The sequence below is a fragment of the Pecten maximus genome, chromosome 18 (genome assembly GCF_902652985.1).
Source record: "Pecten maximus chromosome 18, xPecMax1.1, whole genome shotgun sequence".
In the NCBI taxonomy this organism is placed as follows: domain Eukaryota; kingdom Metazoa; phylum Mollusca; class Bivalvia; order Pectinida; family Pectinidae; genus Pecten; species Pecten maximus.
Genome location: NC_047032.1, coordinates 8,202,854 through 8,226,864, shown reverse-complemented (window position 1 = coordinate 8,226,864; position 24,011 = coordinate 8,202,854). Strand labels below are relative to the sequence as shown.

The following is a 24,011-nucleotide window of genomic DNA, read 5'->3' as shown; positions in this document are numbered from 1 at the left end:
AACTTTTGTCCCCGATTGGCAGCAACTTTGATTTTGAATATAAATGTCGGCGTCTTTATACAAATCAATGGTTTAGCGTTAAGATCACTATATCCGACATTCCAAGTGGTTATTCACGATGTCATAAGACATTTGGAAATGTCAAACTACGGCATACAAATGTAGATGTCACTTCCGTCTCATACAATATATAAGAATACAATATTGTCATTGTCGCTATTTTTGACTTTAGCCCAGAAGTTGGTAACAGTCTAGCGTTGGAATAACTGTCGGTGCTTTTCCATTTATCAGCGTAGTATCGCTATAGTACCGTTCAATGTCATTCTTCACAGTTTCACGAATAAGAAGGCTGTATCGGATAAACATGTATGTAGGGGATCTTGATGTAGGATGCAACCAATTCACATTAAAAGCACGAAGTGCATACCATTGATTGGTTCCCTGTTTAATTTGCTAATATGTCTGATTGTCTATAACGTGACACTTTCACGGAGTAATATATACATTATGAAAGAAGTGTCGAGTGATCAAAAATCCATATGTCATTCCGAAACATCTGGGTTCGATTCGCTTCTAGTTTTTTATGTACAAGTTATCTTTGATCCAATGTCAATCAACAAGTGAGACACGTCCATCTGCTACAAACACTTCAAAGAATGTAGATCTGTTTATACGTGTGTGCCTGCAACAGGTGGGACGCACAGCGTACATGGGCGAACCTCTTATTTCAACCCCGGATTAATGATAAACCATTAGGACTAGACTTCAAAGACATCTTTACTTCAAAATCCTACACAATTCTTCAAAATCGTATCCTTTGTGATTTATGATCCAATACATCACCAAGCAGTTACCTGGATTTAGGGATATGTCCTTTTCCGATACGCTGATGAGCTTAATTACCTACACTCGCTTTCAGACGAATGAGGGGCGATATGATAGAAGTCTACAAATTGACTAGCAATATCAGCGATATCAAAGCTGCAGATTTCCTCAAGCTCTGTAGCGATGAGGTTCAAAGACACGGAGCAAGAGGACACGATAAAAAGTTATTTCCGCAGCATTCTCGGCTAGATATAAGAAAACACTTTTTTGGTCTGCGCGTTGTTAGAATATGGAGCAATCTCCCAGAACATGTTGTCTTAGCACCAACAGTAAATTCTTTCAAAAACAGACTAGATAATCATTGGGAAAATCTGGAACTTTTATATAAGTATAAATGTAAAATTATATAGGCAGTTGAACTGCTGTCACAATTTATTGATTTTATTTATTGTAATACATATACATGTATTGGTGTCCGGTATAGGGAGTCAAAAGGTCCTGCACTGGTAATAAAATTTATCTTATCTATCTTATAAATACCTCTGTCTTCGTAACTGTTTTCTTGAATTTCACAATCGGCTTTGGCCACTATATTGTCATCTAATAAATAAAAGGAATGGCATTAATTTGAATATATAAACTGCTGTCTCTTCTTGTCAAGCAATTTCAAATTTACGCCAAGTACTTGGTCATGCGAGACATTTGTGACCGAATTCACCACAGATATGAAGTCCCGTTAGGGGATTTGCTTGATTTTGCCGTGTGTAGGTGTTCCCTTGTACGAGTTCCCCAGCTGTGGTGGAGTAGTATGTCCTCACAGTGATGGCTATCAGACATTTAGCCCAGTTACCGTTTCGTCACAAAAGCGATATACTTCATTAGCTCCCTAATTCATCCGAAAATTCCCCAAATAAAAATAACAGTACTTCGCCATTAGGAACTCGGAGCTCTTAGGGGCACGTGCTTTGATACACCTGTGCACGCGTAAAATGCTTGTTATCTATGACGCACGTCAAATATGTTTGAATTAGTGATGTATAGATGTCTTTAGACAAAGTACTAGGCTATAAGTACACTGCATTCCATAGATTGAACACAATAGTGACATTGGTATTTCTAGAAATAAATTGCGACTGTTTATGCAAATGAAGATAAAACAATTAAAGCTGTATCGAAATGGGGAGGGTGGTCTAGGGTTAAAATACACTGTAGTGTCGCATATTAATCCGATGTTTTCTTGAAAAAGAAACAACATTGATATGTAAAAATAACATACAAATATTCATTACGCGCTAACGCGTTATTCCGTTTGTCTGCAGTCCTGTTCCGTTGTATAGGGGCCATAATACTGAACAGAAGTCTGTTTAATGCCTATATATATGTTTATAATATATGCAAAATCGACATATCACACAAACAATGCATATGCCTATTGTGACGTCACTAACGCATGGTGTCTAGTCTTCGATGTAGATATTAGGTATTACGGCAGGGAACCATCATGTCGTACCAATCAAAACACGATTGTATCTAAGTAATAGACACTACTATGAATTGCTGATATTGTATTTGAACTCGTCACTATGATGACAAAAAATCGGAGGCAAACGTCAGTTATGACGTTACGTTTGACTGTAATAGAAATGTGCGCTGTAGATATGCTGCGGTTTCGATTGTCATGGAATTGATGTAGCTGGGTGGCTTGCATATGCACGTGCAGCTGGTATAATTGTATTTATATTGTAAAGCAAATTGTTTTAAAACACTGATATAATAGTATTTCCATCATTTACAGCTGACATAAAATAAACTGATTTGTTAGATAATATTTTTCATTATCATTGTTTTTTTCTTGATCAGAAGTCTGACATCTTCTTGTAGATCCTATTTTTACCTACATTGTACTGCCAATTATATATATGTCATCTCTTGTCTCTGACTTAGTTAAGGAATCGTATTGGTAGCGTCCGTGGCTAATTGCGACCTTGATGTGTGTGCCAGTTAGATAGGCTCTACTTACGATACCTAGATCCATGTAAGTTAAATGTTGGCGGGTAATTCAGAGAGGTAGCATTCCTCGGTAATGATAACAACAGACCTAAATCGGTCGTGATATTTGCTGATAATTTTAATTCTTCTAAAAGGTTTATTTTGGTTCTAGCTTTGCATTGTTTAATGTTCTATCAAACAACGATGGTCGAGCAGCATACTTGCGTGAGGTCCGTGTGTGTGTTTTAGGAGCCTGTGATACGTTAGCTGTTTCTTAAAAGGTGCATCGTCGAATCAAGATTAGTATACAATATATAATATCATTAGAAATGCCTTGCCACAAGTGGTGTTTTGATTGCAGACTAACGTTTGCTAGGGTGTTTTTGACATTAGCAGGGCCGGGATGGACTCTCGGGTGTCTTCCCGATATAAACTGATACAGAGAATAAGACCTCTCCGGTTTCCTGTTACCCTTGATCATATACAACCTAGATGTTTTCTTTTTTGTGTCTTTGCCTATGGAGCATTAACATGACCCACATTGATCTGCTGTACACAAATTAAACACATGGAATTTGCACCTACACTTTCGTTTTTTTTAGTATTGATCAATACACCTTGTCGTTGCTTGTGTCACTTTAAAATTCTCGGAAAAAATTGTCCGTGACGCCGGATTGTCAAACCTTCGGCTAGTAACAAATCGGGATAGAAACTCTTCCGAACTAGTGACATTCTAGAGTGATGGAATGTTGATGAAAAGAGAATATTTTCATTTGTAACACTACTGATTTGTTGCTTCTTTCACTCAAAATAGACAGAACGAGATCGACACGTGTCTAAAACGATCCCGGCGTAATACCTTATATTAGTGCAGCGTTTATTTCTGCAATTCAAGGCACACCATTCGATTTGTTCCGGGCTAGCAGTTAATCTGACAGTCGTAACACTTCGAGCCGAATTTAATCACGTTTATTTTCTTTGAGGTGTTATTTCTACACAACCCAGCAAATGTCGTGTAAAAGGGTTCGTTGGTTTTACCATTGTTTCTTTATATAGGCAAAGGAAATTAACTGCCCGTTTTATAAACAAATATTTAGGGATTTCGATTAATCCTGTCGCAGTTTGATGGCGTCATAGAAACGCATACACCCATATTTATTAGCGGATTCAGTTTGGTGATGTTATAGAAACAGTGACATCCATTTATTGATATTAAACGAATGTGTGTATATTAGTTCAATGCTATTTAAGCTTCAAATTTCTTTCTTTGAGAAATTGTCCTATAATGTTCACAGCATCGCAAATTGATCATGAGCGCTAACACGCGTTATTCATTTTTTACTGAAATACTATGAGAATTGTAAGACAATAAATTAAAAAATGGCAGTTTGATACTTATATTTCCATTTTTGATTCATATTTTTCTTATGAAGTGTTATCATATTCCCAAAAATATCAATTAAATCTCAACATTTTAATCGATATATTCCACTGTGAGGTCATTAACCATTTATAAAGCGTAACGACAAATACTATTGCGAGTTGCATTGATCAATCGGGATAGTTTGATCTTGAGAGGCGTTCCATTTTTCACAATCCCAGTGATTTAGATGTGAACGTCAACAACTATCTTCCTCATTTTGGAAACGAAAATGTGCGCATAGACTTAAATATTATGATTTTTAGAAATGTGCATCTTATTAAAACTAGCAGCAGATTTAAATATATTTACTTTAATGAATTGTAAAATATTGTTATTTTTGGCTCAGTGAGTAATGTTAAACGTATGTATTGACCTGTACGTTTCTTTGCCAAATGTTGTAATGTGTACTTGTTTTAGGAGAGGGTGTTGATAATGTTGTTATAACCTGTGCCCAAATGCTTTCCCTTGTGGCAATAAGTTTAAATCAAATAAATCGTGGAATTAATTTTAATCCGGTAGCACGAATTTTCGTGACGTCAAAAAAGCCTAATACTTTAACAGGAGTTATGTGAGAATTATAATTTGATTTTTATGGTAATGTAGTCATCGAAACGTCAAACTCTTAAATATTTTTTGGTTGTGTTATGCAACTCATATCGTATTTACATTATCAATATGAAGAAAATGCTCTAGAATAACAATATTTAATTAGTAAGGTTATTTAATAACAATACAGAGCAAATGGAAAAAAATGTACATGTATCAAAGTCGATACAGATTGATATCATTACATGACAAGTTGTTTCCTTCTTCTAATCATATTAGCGCACGAAATTGACATAGGTTTGAAATAACCTTCGCTAAAACACATGTACAGTATGTCTTTAAGTTGACGCATATTTACGGCGTTATAGACATAAACTAACGCAGTATATGGAGGATATTGAATGATTTCCCGTTTAATAAAACATATATTTCACTTAGTATGACAGAATATCCATATTTGTGATGTTACTCCACGTCAACTTGACGGCGCCATTTTGAATGGCCTGATCAACGCAATTTAAGCGTTTTCTGCTGTTATAGGAGAATATGTGCATGAATAGCTAACGTCAAGTGAGTATTTTGTGAAAATCTAGTCTGAAATATAGCAAAATAAACCAGTATCTTTCTTTCGCTTCGATTTGATAAATTGACAAGTCTCAACGAGTAGAATACAAAGGTCAGCTCTGAATGGTCAAAAACGGAAAACTTAGATTTTCACTGCAAAATCTTATATTTTCACTGCAAAATCCTATATTTTCACTGCAAAATCTTATATTTTCACTGCTCATCGCTGCAGTGAAAATGTAAGTTTTATTAGTTTGATACATTTCTATATTTCACTGGCAAAAATGCAATAAATGGCATTATAGAAACAAATAACCCTAAGCATACCCAGTTTGTGGCGTTATAGAGATAATTAAGCCTTATTCTATTAGCGGAAGTAGGTGAAACACCGAGTGTTCCTGGTGATATAGAATCAAGTACACCCTTATACATTAGCGGATGCACTATGCTGTAACACCAAAATTGATATGTATGCATCCTGCAGAGATTATGGATCTTTGAGCACCTGGACTCTTGAGAAATACGATTTTATTTTTTATCAAATAGATGTTTATGCGATATCCCAGATATAACGTATTCGGATCTGATCGCTCATACTTGTCCTTGGTGGCTTCACAAATTAACACGGGATGAAATTCGTTTTAATATTTCCCTACCCATATATCTACCTCCACATCTAAACTATAAATCTTCCCCGGTGGGATTTCCAGTTTATCGACCTGATTGGATTAGCATATATGCACCTGAAATAACCTTCTGCAGCTCGTGCAGTGATATACTGTATACAGACACACTCACACGGCGTTCGGTGTTTACACAGACATCGCAATACTTAATAGAAAACGTATTTCTCATAAAAAGGCAAAAAACTACGAAAAACATAAAAACGACGAATAAATAAATAAACATTTGGAATGTACCTCTATGTTAACCAAGCAATGAAAACTGCAAACAGACATCATTAGCCGGTCGACGAATAACAGGATGTATTGTGATTTTAATAACAATAATTTGGTTTTTGTAATATATACCCGTGCGGGAGCGGGTAAAGTATATGCCGTTTGTACCTCAATGAATGTCGAACGAGACTAACTGTGGATACCCTCCAGGTTAAGATGGATTCTTCTCTCTCCTCTGATGAAGGAACATTTGAGAACCCACAAATATGGTTCGCTGTATCCAACTGCATATTGATCATAGACGGCGACTTAAAGTGGACCCGCTGAAAAAACGGAGATTTTCTTACGTATCCTAATTTAAGATTACGGGGACATTGAAGAACCCAAAATAAATCTTCTGCCCCATTGCAACACTGTGGATCTTTAATCCGTCTTAACTTTCTTCCCTCAGTGCCCAGTCTGTCTGTGTTGTATTTCACACCCGTCCTCATTTGACCCTGGCTGTAAAAAATCAATACAAAACAAAAACAAAACATTTTCGTAATATTTTGTTTTGTTTATCCATCTTGTGCAATATATTATTTACTTAATTATTACTATTAATGCTATCTTCAATTGTGTCGTCATTTGTGCCTTTAAATACTATCGTTTAGTTTGTTCTTCTAAAAGCATCAACATTTTATTATCGTTTATTTTGGCCTTTTATTTTATTGATTTGTACAAAACAAATTTCTGTCGTTTTTATCTATGTCATTCAATGGTAAGAAGCTTTGCACAAACTGACATATTGATGGACAGAAACCAGCAGCAAGCTTGGATTTAATCAAACTTCGAGACATTCTCAATAAAGTGCATGACGTTATCAGGACCCGAGACACATTTGCTATTGAGACAATTTCTAATCTTTAAATAAAATAACGACACCATCTACTGATTATAAAGCACACAGTTACAGGGGGAATACATAAATCGAAGAAAGAGAAAATAGCAAATAGTAATCTACAAAATCCATTTAAAAAATCGAAAGTAATTATGAGAAAATGAGCGATATCCGGGTTGACACTCTGATATAATCTGCGCGCCTATTTATGTCTTCAACAGTTCCGATATCGTTCCCACAGGGAGCCACAAATCTTGTTGTCTCCGAGAACTTCCATCTATTTCCGAATTCGTATTTCCTTTCCTCATTGTCTGACCTTGTCTTATGAGGAGACAGCAAAGTAGCTGATCCGCCTGTTAGGTGACGCGACAAGTCGTGAGTTAAAACAAAACAATGGCTAGTGAACTCAAGATCATTGTCTACGGTAACATAGTCAAATCTTTGGTCAAGGCTGAATGTCTGAACAATTGTGACTACATACATTTAATTGTATCTGCATGTTCGATGACACGTTATTGTCGGTGGCAAATTTCAAGTCTGGCATTTTAAGAATATTTTCTTCAAATAAATATGAAGTTATGTAAAACATCTTATTTCAGCCTGAGGTCATCTGAACCTCAAACTTGCCATGAATAGCCATGATGTGACTGAATAAATTTTGGGTCTGTTGGAAAAACTAATGAAGACCCTCACGGTCGCCTCTTGAAAAACACATTTTAAATACTTGTCCAGTTCCATTTTTGACACGTCAGATAGGGCGGTCATTTTGTAACATGATTGTGCATTCAAGGTTTTCCTGAACATCACTTGCTTAAAAGTTCTTTTCTCTAACAAGCCTGATGTGATCCTGATATACTACTGTCCATGTGCTGCTATCGATTTGTTCGGTTTGAATAACAAGATGGCCGCCATTTTGAAAGAAAACATATTTTCAACTTTTTTCTGCACTTCCAACAGTAGCATTTAGCCGAAACTTGCATAGAATGACTTTGAGATGTTCCTGACCCAGTGTTGTTAATTTCCGGTTCGATGCGAAATCAAAGATGTCCACTATACCTGATATTGTATAAAAAATTGTGTTTATTGTTTTGTTTAACTTTTCTGTTTAAATACTTTGTAGAAAAGTACATGTCATTTTGATTCATGTAACTTCACATGCGTGTGACCTCAACGTTTGACCTTGACCTCTGACACTTAAATGAAACTTTTGTGTTCGGGTCAATTAAATACTTAAAATAATGAAATGAGAATGAAATCATGTTCATTGCAATGGCTATATCGTTATTTTATAACGATGGTATTTTCAATTGATATTAAAAGCTTTTAGATGAAGTAAGGGCATAGCATCATCGGCGGTTTCTTGTCGATTTGTTTTACGTTACATCTATACACTTGTAAATTTGTTTTCAAACCACAAATATTACATACTACATAAATACGACAGTTTACATTTATATTTTACGCTCTCAGCTCGGAGAAGTTTCGTGTTTGTTATATTTTCTCATCCACCACACAGGGAGAACAAATCTTTATCGGCCCCGTTTTCGAAAGTGTTAAGCTAAAACGTAAAGAGTATTTGAAAGATGAGAATATTGTTTTTGCAATCTGGTCAATTGACGTCACAAGAAGTGATATCGGTCACGAATTTTGAGGAAGTCTCCCGCCGTTTCACGTTAAGTGCAGCATGAGTTTGTGTATTTATTCTGCCTGTCTGGGTTTTATGATTGACCTACAAGCTGCACAGTGTTAAATTTAAGTGAAAGTCGGTTTAAACTTACACAAGCTACCAGCAGGACACCCAACCCGGTCACTGACAACAGGCGAACTAGCCGTCCAACTCACATAAACGCTGACCATGTTAGGAACTCGGCTTTGCCTTGGCCAGGGGAAAGAACCCAAAGCCTTCATAAGAGGAGCAAAGACTCAACTTAAAGCAAAAATTGAGGCAGAGCATAGGGAGACGTTAGGAAGATAAGATCCCAAATTTACTCATCTCTTACAATCATGCATTGGGTGCAGCAGGTACAATTTGTATGTCCTACCTGTACGGCAAATGATTAGAATGTATGCCATTTTACACAGACAAGTAGGCCTACATTATATTAATACTTCTTTGTGGCTAACAACTTGACGGGCTTTTCGCCCACATTAAACCTAAAGACATTTTATTCTTTGAAAAAAATTGAACCCCGTGTAAAAAAATTAATAAGTATACTTCCAAGCATACATAGGACTTTTGAGCAACATAACTGGCATACATGGCATGACGTAACATATGAATTGAAATTTCATTTATTATATTATTAGAGTTCATCATTATATTATATGATACCATTAATGTTTTGAATTTATCGTAATGTAATTTGATTTCCATTGTATATGGCTACTCCATTGTATTATATACTTTCATCGTTTATTATTTATTTGATCATGATAATTTTTTGTTCATCATTAGTTCACAAATGTTTATGATGTCACCATTTTATGATTTGTTTTATTATTGTAAGTTTTTTTCATGAATATATCACAAATCTATATGATATCATCAATATGTTATTTAATGAAATCTCACGTGTGTAGGAAACAGTCACTGGAACGAAACGAGGTTGCTGGTTCAATACTCCATCATAAATAATGGTATAACATAGACAAAAAGTAGCCCATGCTAAAAATTTGGTTTAGTTCGGATTCATTCGCGAAGATGCTTGCCAGAGTCGTATCCATCACATAATAGAAGTTAAACAATAGTATAAAGGTACGAGTAAGATAATGCCGGAATGGTGTAACAATACAATATCGAATTATTGAACAATATCATGTAATGAACAAAGCATATATTATGGTATTGAAACAAAATGATAAAACGAAAATATTGGTAAAAGCAAATGATGAATTGATGACGTCATGTAATAAAATGACTCCCCCCCCCCCCCCCCCCAAAAAAAAAACAACATATTGAGGAAATTCTATATTATAATGAAAATATCAATGAAAGTATTAATCCATATATTAATTTAATTTATTTTTCTATGATATACGACAACTGCGACGTTCTATTCTTGACCATTTTAACCTATACGGTCAAATACCTTGACGTATAAAGGGCTAACACACATTATTAGACCGAATGTAAAGCTTTGCATTTTTCATTAAATATAAATTTAAATACAAAGTACTGATACTTATTATCAAATAAATTATGAAAATATGTACATTTGACCCATGTAACGTGGTAAGTCATTCCTTTTAACAAATTTGACAACAAATGAGTATAACCATGGCACTGGACAAATATCGCCACCCAAGATCTCTTTATTAATGAGAAGAAAACTTTTGAAGATTTTAACTCATTTGACCCCGATGGCTTTAAAAGTGGCCAAGGTTCTTCATATGAACACTATTGGTAACCATTCATCACAGCAGGCCACGTGTCCCAAGATTTTAACACATTTGACCCCGGTGGCTTTGAAAGTTGGCCAAGGCCGTTCATACGAACAACATTTGTAAACGTTCAAGACAGCGGGCCTCGTGTCCAAGATCCAAGATTTTAACAGATTTGACCCCGATGGCGTTGAAAAGTGGCCAAGGCTGTTCATACGAACAACATTTGTAACCGTTCATGACAGCAGACCTACTGTCCAATATCAAGAAACATGGCCTCTTGGTTAAGAAGAAGTGGTCGGAAAATTTTTACACATTCGAAACCGATGACCTTCACATTGGGTCTCGCCGCTACATGTGTAGGTAATACTTGTAGAGAGGTGGTGTGAGGTTTGGGGACCAGAAAACGGTCTGGGGGAGGGAACACTAAAGAAGTACATTGTGGACGGTCTAATGAAAATGTCTAGTGAATTTGCAAAGCAGACACAGAGACACTGACATTGATGAGGATGTGTACACAATGTCTGGTGTTCCTCAATATCCATGGTTCTGTAGTGGCTTGATTGTCGGTCGGTTCAACTTTACTAATTAGAACACTGCAATAAACAATAAAACCATGGCTGTTTTATGTAGATATGTTTGTATGTATCTGTCAGTAAGAGTAAAAATAGTTACATTTCAGTACAATCATAAATATCATCTGCCATGTTTTTCTCTAAACATATAAAATGTATGTAATGGTCATACCACGTTTTACTGAAGGTATATTATAGTCATTTCTTGATGAGAGTTTGTTGTCAATGACGAGTAATGAATATATCGGTCAAAATTTGGTTTGTGTGTTTTATGGCTGGATTGATTGATTGTATGAATTTGTTTCACCAGTCATCAATGTCAGTTTCGTATTATTATATAAGTTCAGGAAAATACCACCAACATTAGTTTCGTATTATTTTCTGTGATAACGGGGGAAACTAGCGTTTGGGATTGTTTTGGATGGAGTTAAGGATATATTTCTTTTTCTAAAGCTTACAAACAATTTTTTTTTTTTTTTTTTTTCTTTTGTTTTTGTTTCTTTAAGGGGTTTCACATCTTCGTAACGGCCAGGGTCATATGAGGACGTTCCTACGAACAGAGTAAACTTCATAAGTACTTTATTTTAGGTACATAATGTAATTTGCTATGGATTAATATAATTACATGCCTCTACGGGTAAGAGGCCATGCAGAGGAGAGCTGATTATCAGCTACGCATTGGCATATTCTAAAAATATTTGCAATATTCAGTCATCTCTCTGGTTACTATAATATCATAGGATACCACCCGTTGGTCGTTTTATTATCTGACGTTATTGTGCCGGCTGCGATACATGTCAATATTGTCTCGTCCCGTTAAAGGAGTAGTTCCCTGGAATGTCATATTGCTACCGACTAGGTGTCCCAACCGGAAATGTGACCGAATATCGTCTCTGCAATGTTAGATGTGAGCTAAGTATGTTATGTCCCCAACTTCTTTCCTTCAGAGACGAATCCAATTTATAATATTCCACTCGCAATACGACATTAAGCCGGCGTATTAGTTCCAGAGCTCCCGACAGTATCTCTAGTATCTATAAAAAAAAATGTGTCATTATACAACGTAATCCCGCGAGATAGAGCGAGATCTGGAGATTCGGTGTTTGCAGACAATACGCTGTCAGCATCCTCTGCACCGATGCACGTGGACAGATGCACACGTGTGTTTATACCAAGTCGAGAGTTAACATTATATCATGTAGACGTTTTTGTGAGAATTGGAAATAAAAAGATGGGACAAAAACTCATTTTCTGTGCATGCCAAGTGAGTTTATGTCAAGACCAACCGATGATCTTCGCTAAGACGTATATAACGTGGAGTGTGTTTTATAGGGGGCGCTGTCATCGGAGACGCATACATGGAGATTGCGATAAGAACCTATACAGAGGTTTTATTGAAAATATAGACTGTTTGTACATAGTGTATGCAAACGCTTGTATATGTATTCTACTACCCCGCCCGTTTTCAGTTGAATAAGACAATGGGGGAAAATATATCAAATGTAATGCTCAGTAGTTTAGAGGAACAAGGACGTATCACTAACAACAACTGGAGTGCCTAGAAGTAAAGGTCGTATCTTAAATTTTTTCCATTTTTAGATTTTAATAAATTAGAACTACGAGTCAGATTTTCTTATAGAATTTGTACATTATGTCAATATAAATGGTCTAATTATGTTCAAATACTTTGCGACTTAAAAGAATTAGACAATTTCAATTGATATAAAGTTCAAATTCTTTGCGAAAAGCTCACTCGGAATTGTAATTTATCAAAATAAAATAAAAAAAGACAATCCATGTTGGAGATACGTCCTTGTTCCTCTAAACAGTCGATATGGTATGGTATTGTACTGTTTGTGATAATCTGAACATTATGCAGTATACGCTGTAAGATAAAGTTGATGGTGTAACGTTTAGGACATCGTTTCATATGCACATTGTCAGTGAGTTAAACTGTTCCTAAATATGTAAGCATGTACCATGTTATCTATAGATTGTACATTGTACTTGCAAGTACACGTGTAATGCATGGATCAATTTTCTGTGCGCAACACAATTAAAATAAGAATATGGAATCGCAAAATATTCTGAAACATCAATCTTTTGCAGTTTATTTTATTTGATGAGAATTGTAAGAACGATATCAACGCAATGCAATATAAACATGTTATTAGCTTTACCCTATAAAGCATACCGATGTTTATTTTCATGACTGTGTTGTAAATAAACTTGATAGTTTCGTTTACTTGTAGAATGTACTGGGATTATTTTGACATTTATCGATTACATAAATCTGATTGTGCATCGATATTGTCCGGCAGCGCCGTACAAACAGTATTAAGTAAATTTAAATAAAGTTATTTGTACGATTGGTGAAAACTTGTTTTTCCCAATTACATAATTTTGTATGATAGAAGCTTCATTTTAGACTAAACGAAACGTCCTGGCATGTAATTTATCTTCCCGCGCCTGTAGATTGTTCAGTTCTGTCGAAAATAACAAATATTTTCAAATGTACAATAATGTCAATATCATGGGTTATCTTTTTCGACGATATTTTACAAGTGAATCTTAGAGTTTATTGATATTTATCGTTAATATGGACCTGATAGTACACAGATAGTTTCGTTTACATTTACAATGTACCTGAGAGTAAATTAATATTTATCGTTTATATGGACCTGATAGTACACAGATATTTTCGTTCACAATTACAATGTACCTGAGAGTAAATTGATATTTATCGTTTATATGGGCCTGATAATACGCTGATGTATAATGAAAATAGACAAATCTAGTTCCGCATCCACGCAGCGTGGGATTAATGGTGTAAATTCAAAATGCTCTTATTCAATAAAATACAAATAAGATGTGTGAAAATTTAATTAGATATCAACACCTGGTAAATCAAAAACAATCTCCGTTATCAAAACTACGTGTTTGATACATGGGCTGCCACTGTGTTCCTCCTCTCGTTTGCATGTTGATTTATCTGAGGGGAGACTGATAGAAGCCGACCTGTTATATCATCAGGCCCGACATAAAACACTTTGGTACCATTCCAGTTAGTTTTTAATTTCTTAATCCGAATATGGGTTTGTATGACGTCATAACCTTGCTAAGCATCAGATATATAACAATTGTCGAAAGGAGCTTTTAAATCAAACATCATAGTTTCCTTTTTGTTTCTTTTCAGACACAAGGTAGGATGGATTTAGACTTTTTTGTGTGGAGTTAACAAAGAAGCACAAATCTGCCGGGATCTGCGTTTCCTACCTGTTGGATTAGGCAATGGATGATGGTACAAAGTCGGTAGCTCGAGGATCACCGCACGAATCGTTAACTCAGGCAATTATTACGACGCGGGAAACATATAGGTGTGATATGGGTAAGGGTCAAGGTCATCATTAATGGAATCTATTTTTAATCCCCTTGAAGGTAAATATACTCCGATATGTTACCCTGACTCTTACGTAAGTCTGTTAGATACATGGATCCAATAACCGTCCTGGAAAAAGGTTGAGCAATTGGTAAAGTGTGCACGCGTAAGCAGACGACCGGAAGTGAGTAAAAGGATTACCTTTCGGATTCGAGACGGGTTAATTTCTTTCGATGCTGTTTATTTCACTTATCTAGTCTTCCAAAGTCTATATCATCAGTGGTTTACATGAAAAGTGAGCAGGGAATACACGGCCAACGATTCACGTTCTACGGACTTCATACTATGGATAAGGTCGGAAGGATATGAAGAAGCAAAACGTCCGAACTCTATCACTAATCGTTTGTACGTTCACTTACCTTTTAATTGGAGCGGCTGTTTTTGATGCCTTAGAGTCAGAATACGAGATTGAACACCGACGGAAGTATCATCTGGAGGAGCAGACCTTTAAGTCTAACTACAACATAACCACTGAAGACTATGAACGCCTGCGTAAGAACATCCTGAAGGTGATGCCGTACAAGTCCGGGCGACAGTGGAAGTTCGCCGGCGCTTTCTACTTCTCGCTGACCGTCGTCACCACCATAGGTAAGTTGTTGCGTTATCATTACTTTATATGTCACGTGACTTCATAAATATGTTTTAAATCATTTCTATCTAGGATATGACTATGATTTTTGCCAAAGTCATCCAAAGTCAACCATAGTACCCCCCCCTCCCGCCCCCGGTATACAATATACAATATTGACCTTACGCGTGTGTAGTCTATGGTAGCGTTTGGTACCTGGTTCCATGTAAGTATTGTGTATAAGGGTTAGCACACATTTAGACAGGGACCGAAGACATACTGTTGGTCATGGTATTGACAAGTCCTTAAAGAAAGTTAAAATACAAGAGGAGCAGGAAGGGATGAGACGAAACGAATAAACTTAAAGGCAGAATAACAAGATTACCGCTTAAAGTACAACGTATACACATGAGACGATAAACCTCTATATCTCCTTCTCATCTACAATGTACGACGAACATAGACGATGTCTTTATTGCTCCACAAATATGTTCAAACTCATGGCCTTTTTTCAGTAAACAATAATTAAATTTTTGCATATTTTAACGACGGAACTTTCATAATTTTGACGCCAATATCAATTCTAAGATATAAAATTACTATTCACTTTGTCATGTATGACGGTCGTTGAATGATGGTGGTCTAGATCCACTCAAATAATATAGTGTCAACAACTTAATACTTAACGTCAACTTTGTACAGCCGAATACTAGACAATGATATGAGTGTTTTGTCTAACTTTGCTGATGTTGAACAATAAGGGCGCGGTCATCTTATTTTGTATAAGGAATTGCCGAATTTAGGTTTCGTCTTTCCCATCAATGTTGTGTTGTTTGCACTGCTTGCTAGTCCGTGGTTTCGTTGACACTACCTTGGTTTCCGTGGGGAATATCACGGGTAGAAGAGAACATCAAACTGATACATCTAAATGTGTAGTTAGAAGCATACCCGAGGTGCTTGGTTCAACGTTTTCTACCCGAGTCGGTTTGTGTTTCTCGGTGAAATTGAGAAATGGGGAATTCTTTGCTGTCGTGGTTGTATACTTCGGCGATACATTTTACCCTAATTGCTCTGGGTGGCGTGCGACGGGACCCCTGTATGTTGATCAGTGAGGTAGTCACCAAATAATTCAAGGAGCTCCACCTCAAAATGGCCTTGGCTGTTCATGGGGGGATAAACAGAGAAAAAAACCCATAATCAAAGGGGATTGTGCTTCTCAGCTGAGTAACGAAACGTCCTGTACGTTTGTGGCCGTATCCTTGAGAAAGACACTTCATCCCAGCTGCTCTTGATAATGCGTGACATGTCTCCCGTATGACGTTGATCAGAAGAGGTAGCCAGCGCGTGCTACTAGCAAATATATCACGCCTCACTATGACCATAACTGTTCACGGGGCGATAAACTCAGTAATATAACACGTGACATTTTTTTTGGTTTCGATTCGGCCTGGATGACGCATAACACGAACGTATTCCCTTTGTGCCCTTCTTCTTGTGGAAGATTCTTTTGTTAACATTGTCGCCAGTTTTTTTAAATACATATAGTTCATAAATCGATTAATAACGCAACTTTAGCCATTTTAGCCAAAGCAGACAAAGTACATAGTACAATGGTCAGAAATGATTTTGTTTCATTTTGACATAGACTTGTGTAGTGGGACTGGACTGGGTCGATCATCGGTTACCAGGTAGCTCAATTGGTAGAGCGTTCGGCTAGTATTCGGAGGTCCCGGGTTCGAACCCCGGTCTGGCCGCTACACTTTCTCCTCTCCTGTAAGAGTGATGCATCATCTCCTTTGATCAATTTCATCAGGAAAGACGTAGGAGATTATATATCATATTGAAACCTGCTGGCACGAGAATTGCCAATCTGTAATAGCACGTGTCGGTGTATGATGTGTTTTCTCAGGGAAACATAGGAAAACCTATATGCATGTGCGCATGTAAACAATGGTACTGAAAGGCGAAATATTGAGCGATAGTTTCGTATTATAGCCCAGAAAGTTTCGATATGTTATGACCTTATACCATGGGGTGATTGATGGCCGTCGACAGTTTCTTTCTATTTACTACTGAATGAATTTTGACCAAATTTTGGTCAGACGTGTCATTAGGGGTTAATTTTGTATAAATGGGGATTCTTGACCAGAGGACAGGAGCGGCGGGAACCAAATGGATAAATTGAAGAAAGTCCTTTGAATTTCTACATGTCATAAAGGGCTGAATGGATTGTGAACAAATTGGTCAGAAGCATCCTTAGAGGTATTAGGAGCAAATTTTGCATAGATGGTAAATCTGGTTCCCCTTAGGCATGCAGAGCGGGATTATAGGGAAAATAGGGATAATTCTTTTAAATCGCTTCTAGTCAAGAATTGAAAATAATTTACTAAAATGATAAAAACAGGGAAAAAGGATTAGCTTAAAAACCTATATGAAGTGGCGGTTCCCGAAAGGGGAAATGTTTGTAAAATTACTTGAGAGTGTTGTCTCGATGATTACTGAAATATCCAGCTGAACGATGCAGGCCCCTTGGGCATCTTGTTATTGGCATTATGTGTCTTAATAGAATAATTGTTTTCGGGCAACGATTGTAGGATCGATATCCGTTAATTCTTCAGATAATTAAATGGCGGATGGCTAAGTCTGAGTACATCCACATGTTAAGATCGTACAGTACAAAGACGCGCAATATATCAGCACTTTTCAATAAAAATTGAGAACTTAATACTGTAGAGCCGAAATTGAATATTCAATACATTCTGCTGTCTACAATATAACACTCTGTACACGTTAAAAATGTTAACATATACACTCTTGACGCGCGTTATTCGATTTGTCACCAATCCTGTGCGATCTAGAGGACAATAACTTTCCAAAGAAGACAGTTTCACACTTTTTCCGTATTAAATCCATGTTTTTTTTCTTACGTCCAACCTATAACAGTTTCATCGATTCCAAAGTCAAATTCCGCGCTGTCAATGGGACCTATTCAGTGGAGAGTACAGGCGACTGTTCCCAGCAAAAATAATATTTCGTGGAAGTAAACACAAATTTACTTATTTAATTAAAAAAGATATATACTACATATATGTTGTTTCAAAACGACGTCATTAAGTGATGACGTCACGAACGTTCTTCATCTCACTACACCAATGGGAATTATATGAGAGATATGATTTGGTATCTTTCTCTTTTGTTTTCTTTTGTTTGGTGATGTTTTAGAGTGACAACGCAGAGTAATTGAAAATATTTGAATTTATGGAGATTTTAAAACCGAAAATTCTTTCATCAACAGAAAATTAATCATTTATGTCCAACTCAATATAGGAAAATACAACATTAAGGTGGCGATAGGGCCTATCTAACAACAATTTTAACTGAAAGAAAATCAAAACGTATGTGTACCGTTTAAAAAACGAAATACGCATACACAGTACATATACATATATTGAGGGTTTTGCAGGTATACATCATTCAGTACATATTATCATCGCTTCTCGTGTCGTATCTATTCTCTCCTTTTCGACATTGCTTCCTCTTTCCGACGATACCGGACGTTGCAGATGACATTGTTAAAGATATCCCTTTAAAGGTCGACATGTATTCTATGTAAAGCTAATGTGGAAGGGAAATAGAGTCATTGTAATAAATATCCGTCCACTTCGAGACACCTAGATTGATGTAACAAATGTGCGAGTCATGATTTCCGCTATTTTGCTAAGACAATAGAGTGGCTGACGGCACGCAACATTTATCGATTGGTTTGGCCTGTATTCACTGTGATGGAGGCGTCTCAATTCTCACACAATATATTCTCCTATTCACACGTTTCAAGAGACAGTTACATTGTTTTATTTACATATCTCCCTTCTTTAGCTTAGTAAACTCTGACTGTGTTAAAATTAACGTTAACGTAGTGGAAAAAAGGCTCTGTGGAGTAATAAGCCCGGGCATCAGTAACATAATCATGACGTCGTCTCTTTGTGACGTTCCCGGAACGTCAACTAGACGGCGTCATTTTTAAAGGACTGATCAACGCAATTTAAGCGTGTTCTCCTATTATCCGATGATCTCTGTACAAAAACCTTATGCCAAGTGAGAATTTTGTCAAAAGCTAAGCTGAAGATTACAAAAATGAGTGAATATTTTACTTCTCCACGAGGTTGGCTAACAACAAATGACGCGTACAGTTCGTTTAGAACATTAGACGACGTCCTTATTTGGTGACGTTATCATGAGACGAAACACTGATTCTTGGTAATCGAGTCATATCGGTCCCGTGAATGGGCAGAGAAAGGGCAGTGTAGTAACGGTATGTCATGACGAGGACAGTGTATAGTAACTGTATGTCATGACGAGGACAGTGTAGTAACTGTATGTCATGACGGGGACAGTGTAGTAACGGTATGTCATGACGGGGACAGTGTAGTAACGGTATGTCATGACGGGGACAGTGTAGTAACTGTATGTCATGACGGGGACAGTGTAGTAACGGTATGTCATGACGGGGACAGTGTATAGTAACGGTATGTCATGACGGGGACAGTGTATAGTAACGATATGTCATGACGGGGACAGTGTAGTAACGGTATGTCATGACGGGGACAGTGTAGTAACGGTATGTCATGACGAGGACAGTATAATAACGGTATATCATGACGGGGACAGTGTATATTAACGGTATGTCATGACGGGGACAGTGTAGTAACTGTATGTCATGACGGGGACAGTGTAGTAACGGTATGTCATGACGAGGACAGTGTAGTAACGGTATGTCATGACGGGGACAGTGTAGTAACTGTATGTCATGACGGGGACAGTGTAGTAACGGTATGTCATGACGAGGACAGTGTAGTAACGGTATGTCATGACGGGGACAGTGTAGTAACTGTATGTTATGACGAGGACAGTGTAGTAACGGTATGTCATGACGGGGACAGTGTAGTAACGGTATGTCATGACGAGGACAGTTTAGTAACGGTATATCATGACGGGGACAGTGTAGTAACGGTATGTCATGACGAGGACAGTGTAGTAACTGTATGTCATGACGAGGACAGTGTAGTAACTGTATGTCATGACGGGGACAGTGTATAGTAACGGTATGTCATGACGGGGACAGTGTATAGTAACGGTATGTCATGACGAGGACAGTGTATAGTAACGGTATGTCATGACGGGGACAGTGTAGTAACGGTATGTCATGACGGGGACAGTGTAGTAACGGTATGTCATGACGGGGACAGTGTAGTAACTGTATGTCATGACGAGGACAGTGTAGTAACGGTATGTCATGACGGGGACAGTGTATAGTAACGATATGTCATGACGGGGACAGTGTATAGTAACGGTATGTCATGACGGGGACAGTGTATAGTAACGATATGTCATGACGGGGACAGTGTATAGTAACGGTATGTCATGACGAGGACAGTGTATAGTAACGGTATGTCATGACGGGGACAGTGTATAGTAACGATATGTCATGACGGGGACAGTGTATAGTAACGATATGTCATGACGGGGACAGTGTAGTAACGGTATGTCATGACGAGGACAGTGTAGTAACGGTATGTCATGACGGGGACAGTGTAGTAACGGTATGTCATGACGAGGACAGTGTAGTAACGGTATGTCATGACGGGGACAGTGTAGTAACTGTATGTTATGACGAGGACAGTGTAGTAACGGTATGTCATGACGGGGACAGTGTATAGTAACGGTATGTCATGACGAGGACAGTGTATAGTAACGGTATGTCATGACGGGGACAGTGTGAACGGTTTCTAGGGGACGTGAGAAAGGAGTCAGAGGGGACATTTAGAACTGATTCTGACGAGGCGTGTAGAACGGGGTCATGGGGGGGACAGTGTATAGTAACGTTGCATAAGGGGGACGTGTATAGAAACGGTGTCATGAGGGACAGTGTTAGTAACGTTTGTCGGACGGGGCAGTGTATAAAACGGTAGCATGGAGGACAGTGTATAGTAAGGTATGCCCATAGGGGACATGTATATAACGATAGTCATGACGGGGACTGTTTTAAAAACGATATGTCATGCGAGGACATGTAGTAATGTATTATGACGGGGCATGTGTAACGGTATGTCATGCGAGGAAAGTGTATAACGGTATTTTGCGGGGAATGTAAGAAGGGGAGTCATGACGAGGACAGTGTAAAACGGTATGTTGAGGGGACGGTAGTAACGGTATGTCATTAGGGGGCCGTGTATAGTAACGGTATGTCATGACGAGGACAGTGTATAGTAACGGTATGTCATGACGGGGACAGTGTAGTAACGGTATGTCATGACGAGGACAGTGTAGTAACGGTATGTCATGACGGGGACAGTGTAGTAACGGTATGTCATGACGGGGACAGTGTAGTAACGGTATGTCATGACGGGGACAGTGTATAGTAACGATATGTCATGACGGGGACAGTGTAGTAACGGTATGTCATGACGAGGACAGTGTAGTAACGGTATGTCATGACGGGGACCGTGTAGTAACGGTATGTCATGACGGGGACAGTGTATAGTAACGGTATGTCATGACGAGGACAGTGTTGTATACATGACGGGGACAGTGTAGTAACTGTATGACATGACGAGGACAGTGTAGTAACAGTATGTCATGACGAGGACAGTGTAGTAACTGTATGTCATGACGGGGACAGTGTAGTAACGGTATGTCATGACGGGAACAGTGTATAGTAACGGTAGGTCATGACGAGGACAGTGTTGTATACATGACGGGGACAGTGTAGTAACTGTATGACATGACGAGGACAGTGTAGTAACTGTATGTCATGACGAGGACAGTGTAGTAACGGTATGAAATGACGGGGACAGTGCAGTAACGGTGTGTCATGACGGGGACAGTGTATAGTAACGGTATGTCATGACGAGGACAGTGTAGTAACGGTATGAAATGACGGGGACAGTGCAGTAACGGTGTGACATGACGAGGACAGTGTAGTAATAGTATGTCATGACGAGGACAGTGTAGTAACTGTATGTCATGACGAGGACAGTGTAGTAACTGTATGTCATGATGTGGACAGTGTATAGTTACGGTATGTCATGACGAGGACAGTGTAGTAACGGTATGTCATGACGGGGACAGTGTAGTAACAGTATGTCATGACGAGGACAGTGTAGTAACGGTATGTCATGACGGGGACAGTGTAGTAACGGTATGTCATGACTGGGACCGTGTAGTAACGGTATGTCATGACGGGGACAGTGTATAGTAACGGTATGTCATGACGAGGACAGTGTTGTATACATGACGGGGACAGTGTAGTAACTGTATGACATGACGAGGACAGTGTAGTAACAGTATGTCATGACGAGGACAGTGTAGTAACTGTATGTCATGACGGGGACAGTGTAGTAACGGTATGTCATGACGGGAACAGTGTATAGTAACGGTAGGTCATGACGAGGACAGTGTTGTATACATGACGGGGACAGTGTAGTAACTGTATGACATGACGAGGACAGTGTAGTAACTGTATGTCATGACGAGGACAGTGTAGTAACGGTATGAAATGACGGGGACAGTGCAGTAACGGTGTGACATGACGAGGACAGTGTAGTAATAGTATGTCATGACGAGGACAGTGTAGTAACTGTATGTCATGACGAGGACAGTGTAGTAACTGTATGTCATGACGTGGACAGTGTATAGTTACGGTATGTCATGACGAGGACAGTGTAGTAACGGTATGTCATGACGGGGACAGTGTAGTAACAGTATGTCATGACGAGGACAGTGTAGTAACGGTATGTCATGACGGGGACAGTGTAGTAACGGTATGTCATGACGGGGACAGTGTAGTAAAGGTATATCATGACGGGGACAGTGTATAGTAACGATATGTTATGACGGGGACAGTGTAGTAACTGTATGTCATGACGTGGACAGTGTATAGTTACGGTATGTCATGACGAGGACAGTGTAGTAACAGTATGTCATGACGGGGACAGTGTAGTAACGGTATGTCATGACGGGGCAGTGTAGTAGCGGTATGTCATGACGGGGACAGTGTAGTAACGGTATGTCATGACGAGGACAGTGTAGTAACGGTATGTCATGACGGGGACAGTGTAGTAACGATATGTCATGACGGGGACAGTGTAGTAACGGTATGTCATGACGAGGACAGTGTAGTAACGGTATGTCATGACGGGGACAGTGTAGTAACGGTATGTCATGACGAGGACAGTGTAGTAACGGTATGTCATGACGAGGACAGTGTAGTAACGGTATGTCATGACGAGGACAGTGTAGTAACGATATGTCATGACGAGGACAGTGTAGTAACGATATGTCATGACGGGGACAGTGTATAGTAACGATATGTCATGACGGGGACAGTGTAGTAACTGTATGTCATGACGAGGACAGTGTAGTAACGGTATGTCATGACGGGGACAATGTATAGTAACGGTATGTCATGACGAGGGACAGTGTAGTAACGGTATGTCATGACGGGGACAGTGTAGTAACGGTATGTCATGACGGGGACAGTGTAGTAACGGTATGTCATGACGAGGACAGTGTAGTAACGGTATGTCATGACGAGGACAGTGTAGTTACGGTATGTCATGACGGGGACAGTGTAGTTACGGTATGTCATGACGGGGACAGTGTAGTAACGGTATGTCATGACGGGGACAGTGTAGTAACGGTATGTCATGACGAGGACAGTGTAGTAACGGTATGTCATGACGGGGACAGTGTAGTAACGGTATGTCATGACGGGGACAGTGTATAGTAACGGTATGTCATGACGGGGACAGTGTAGTAACGGTATGTCATGACGGGGACAGTGTAGTAACGGTATGTCATGACGGGGACAGTGTAGTAACGGTATGTCATGACGGGGACAGTGTATAGTAACGATATGTCATG

General features: G+C 38.4%; 1 protein-coding gene across 1 annotated transcript in view; it reads left to right on the top strand.

Annotated features, from left to right (window-relative positions):
* The window catches only part of LOC117316407 (two pore potassium channel protein sup-9-like), a 112,327-nt gene that overhangs the window by 41,846 nt on the left and 46,470 nt on the right, over window positions 1-24,011 (top strand). Inside the window, exon 3 of the mRNA XM_033870958.1 lies at window positions 14,279-15,109. Within this exon, the coding sequence (XP_033726849.1) occupies window positions 14,827-15,109 (283 nt within the window). The 5' untranslated portion in view covers window positions 14,279-14,826. The remainder of the gene's footprint in view (window positions 1-14,278; window positions 15,110-24,011) is intronic.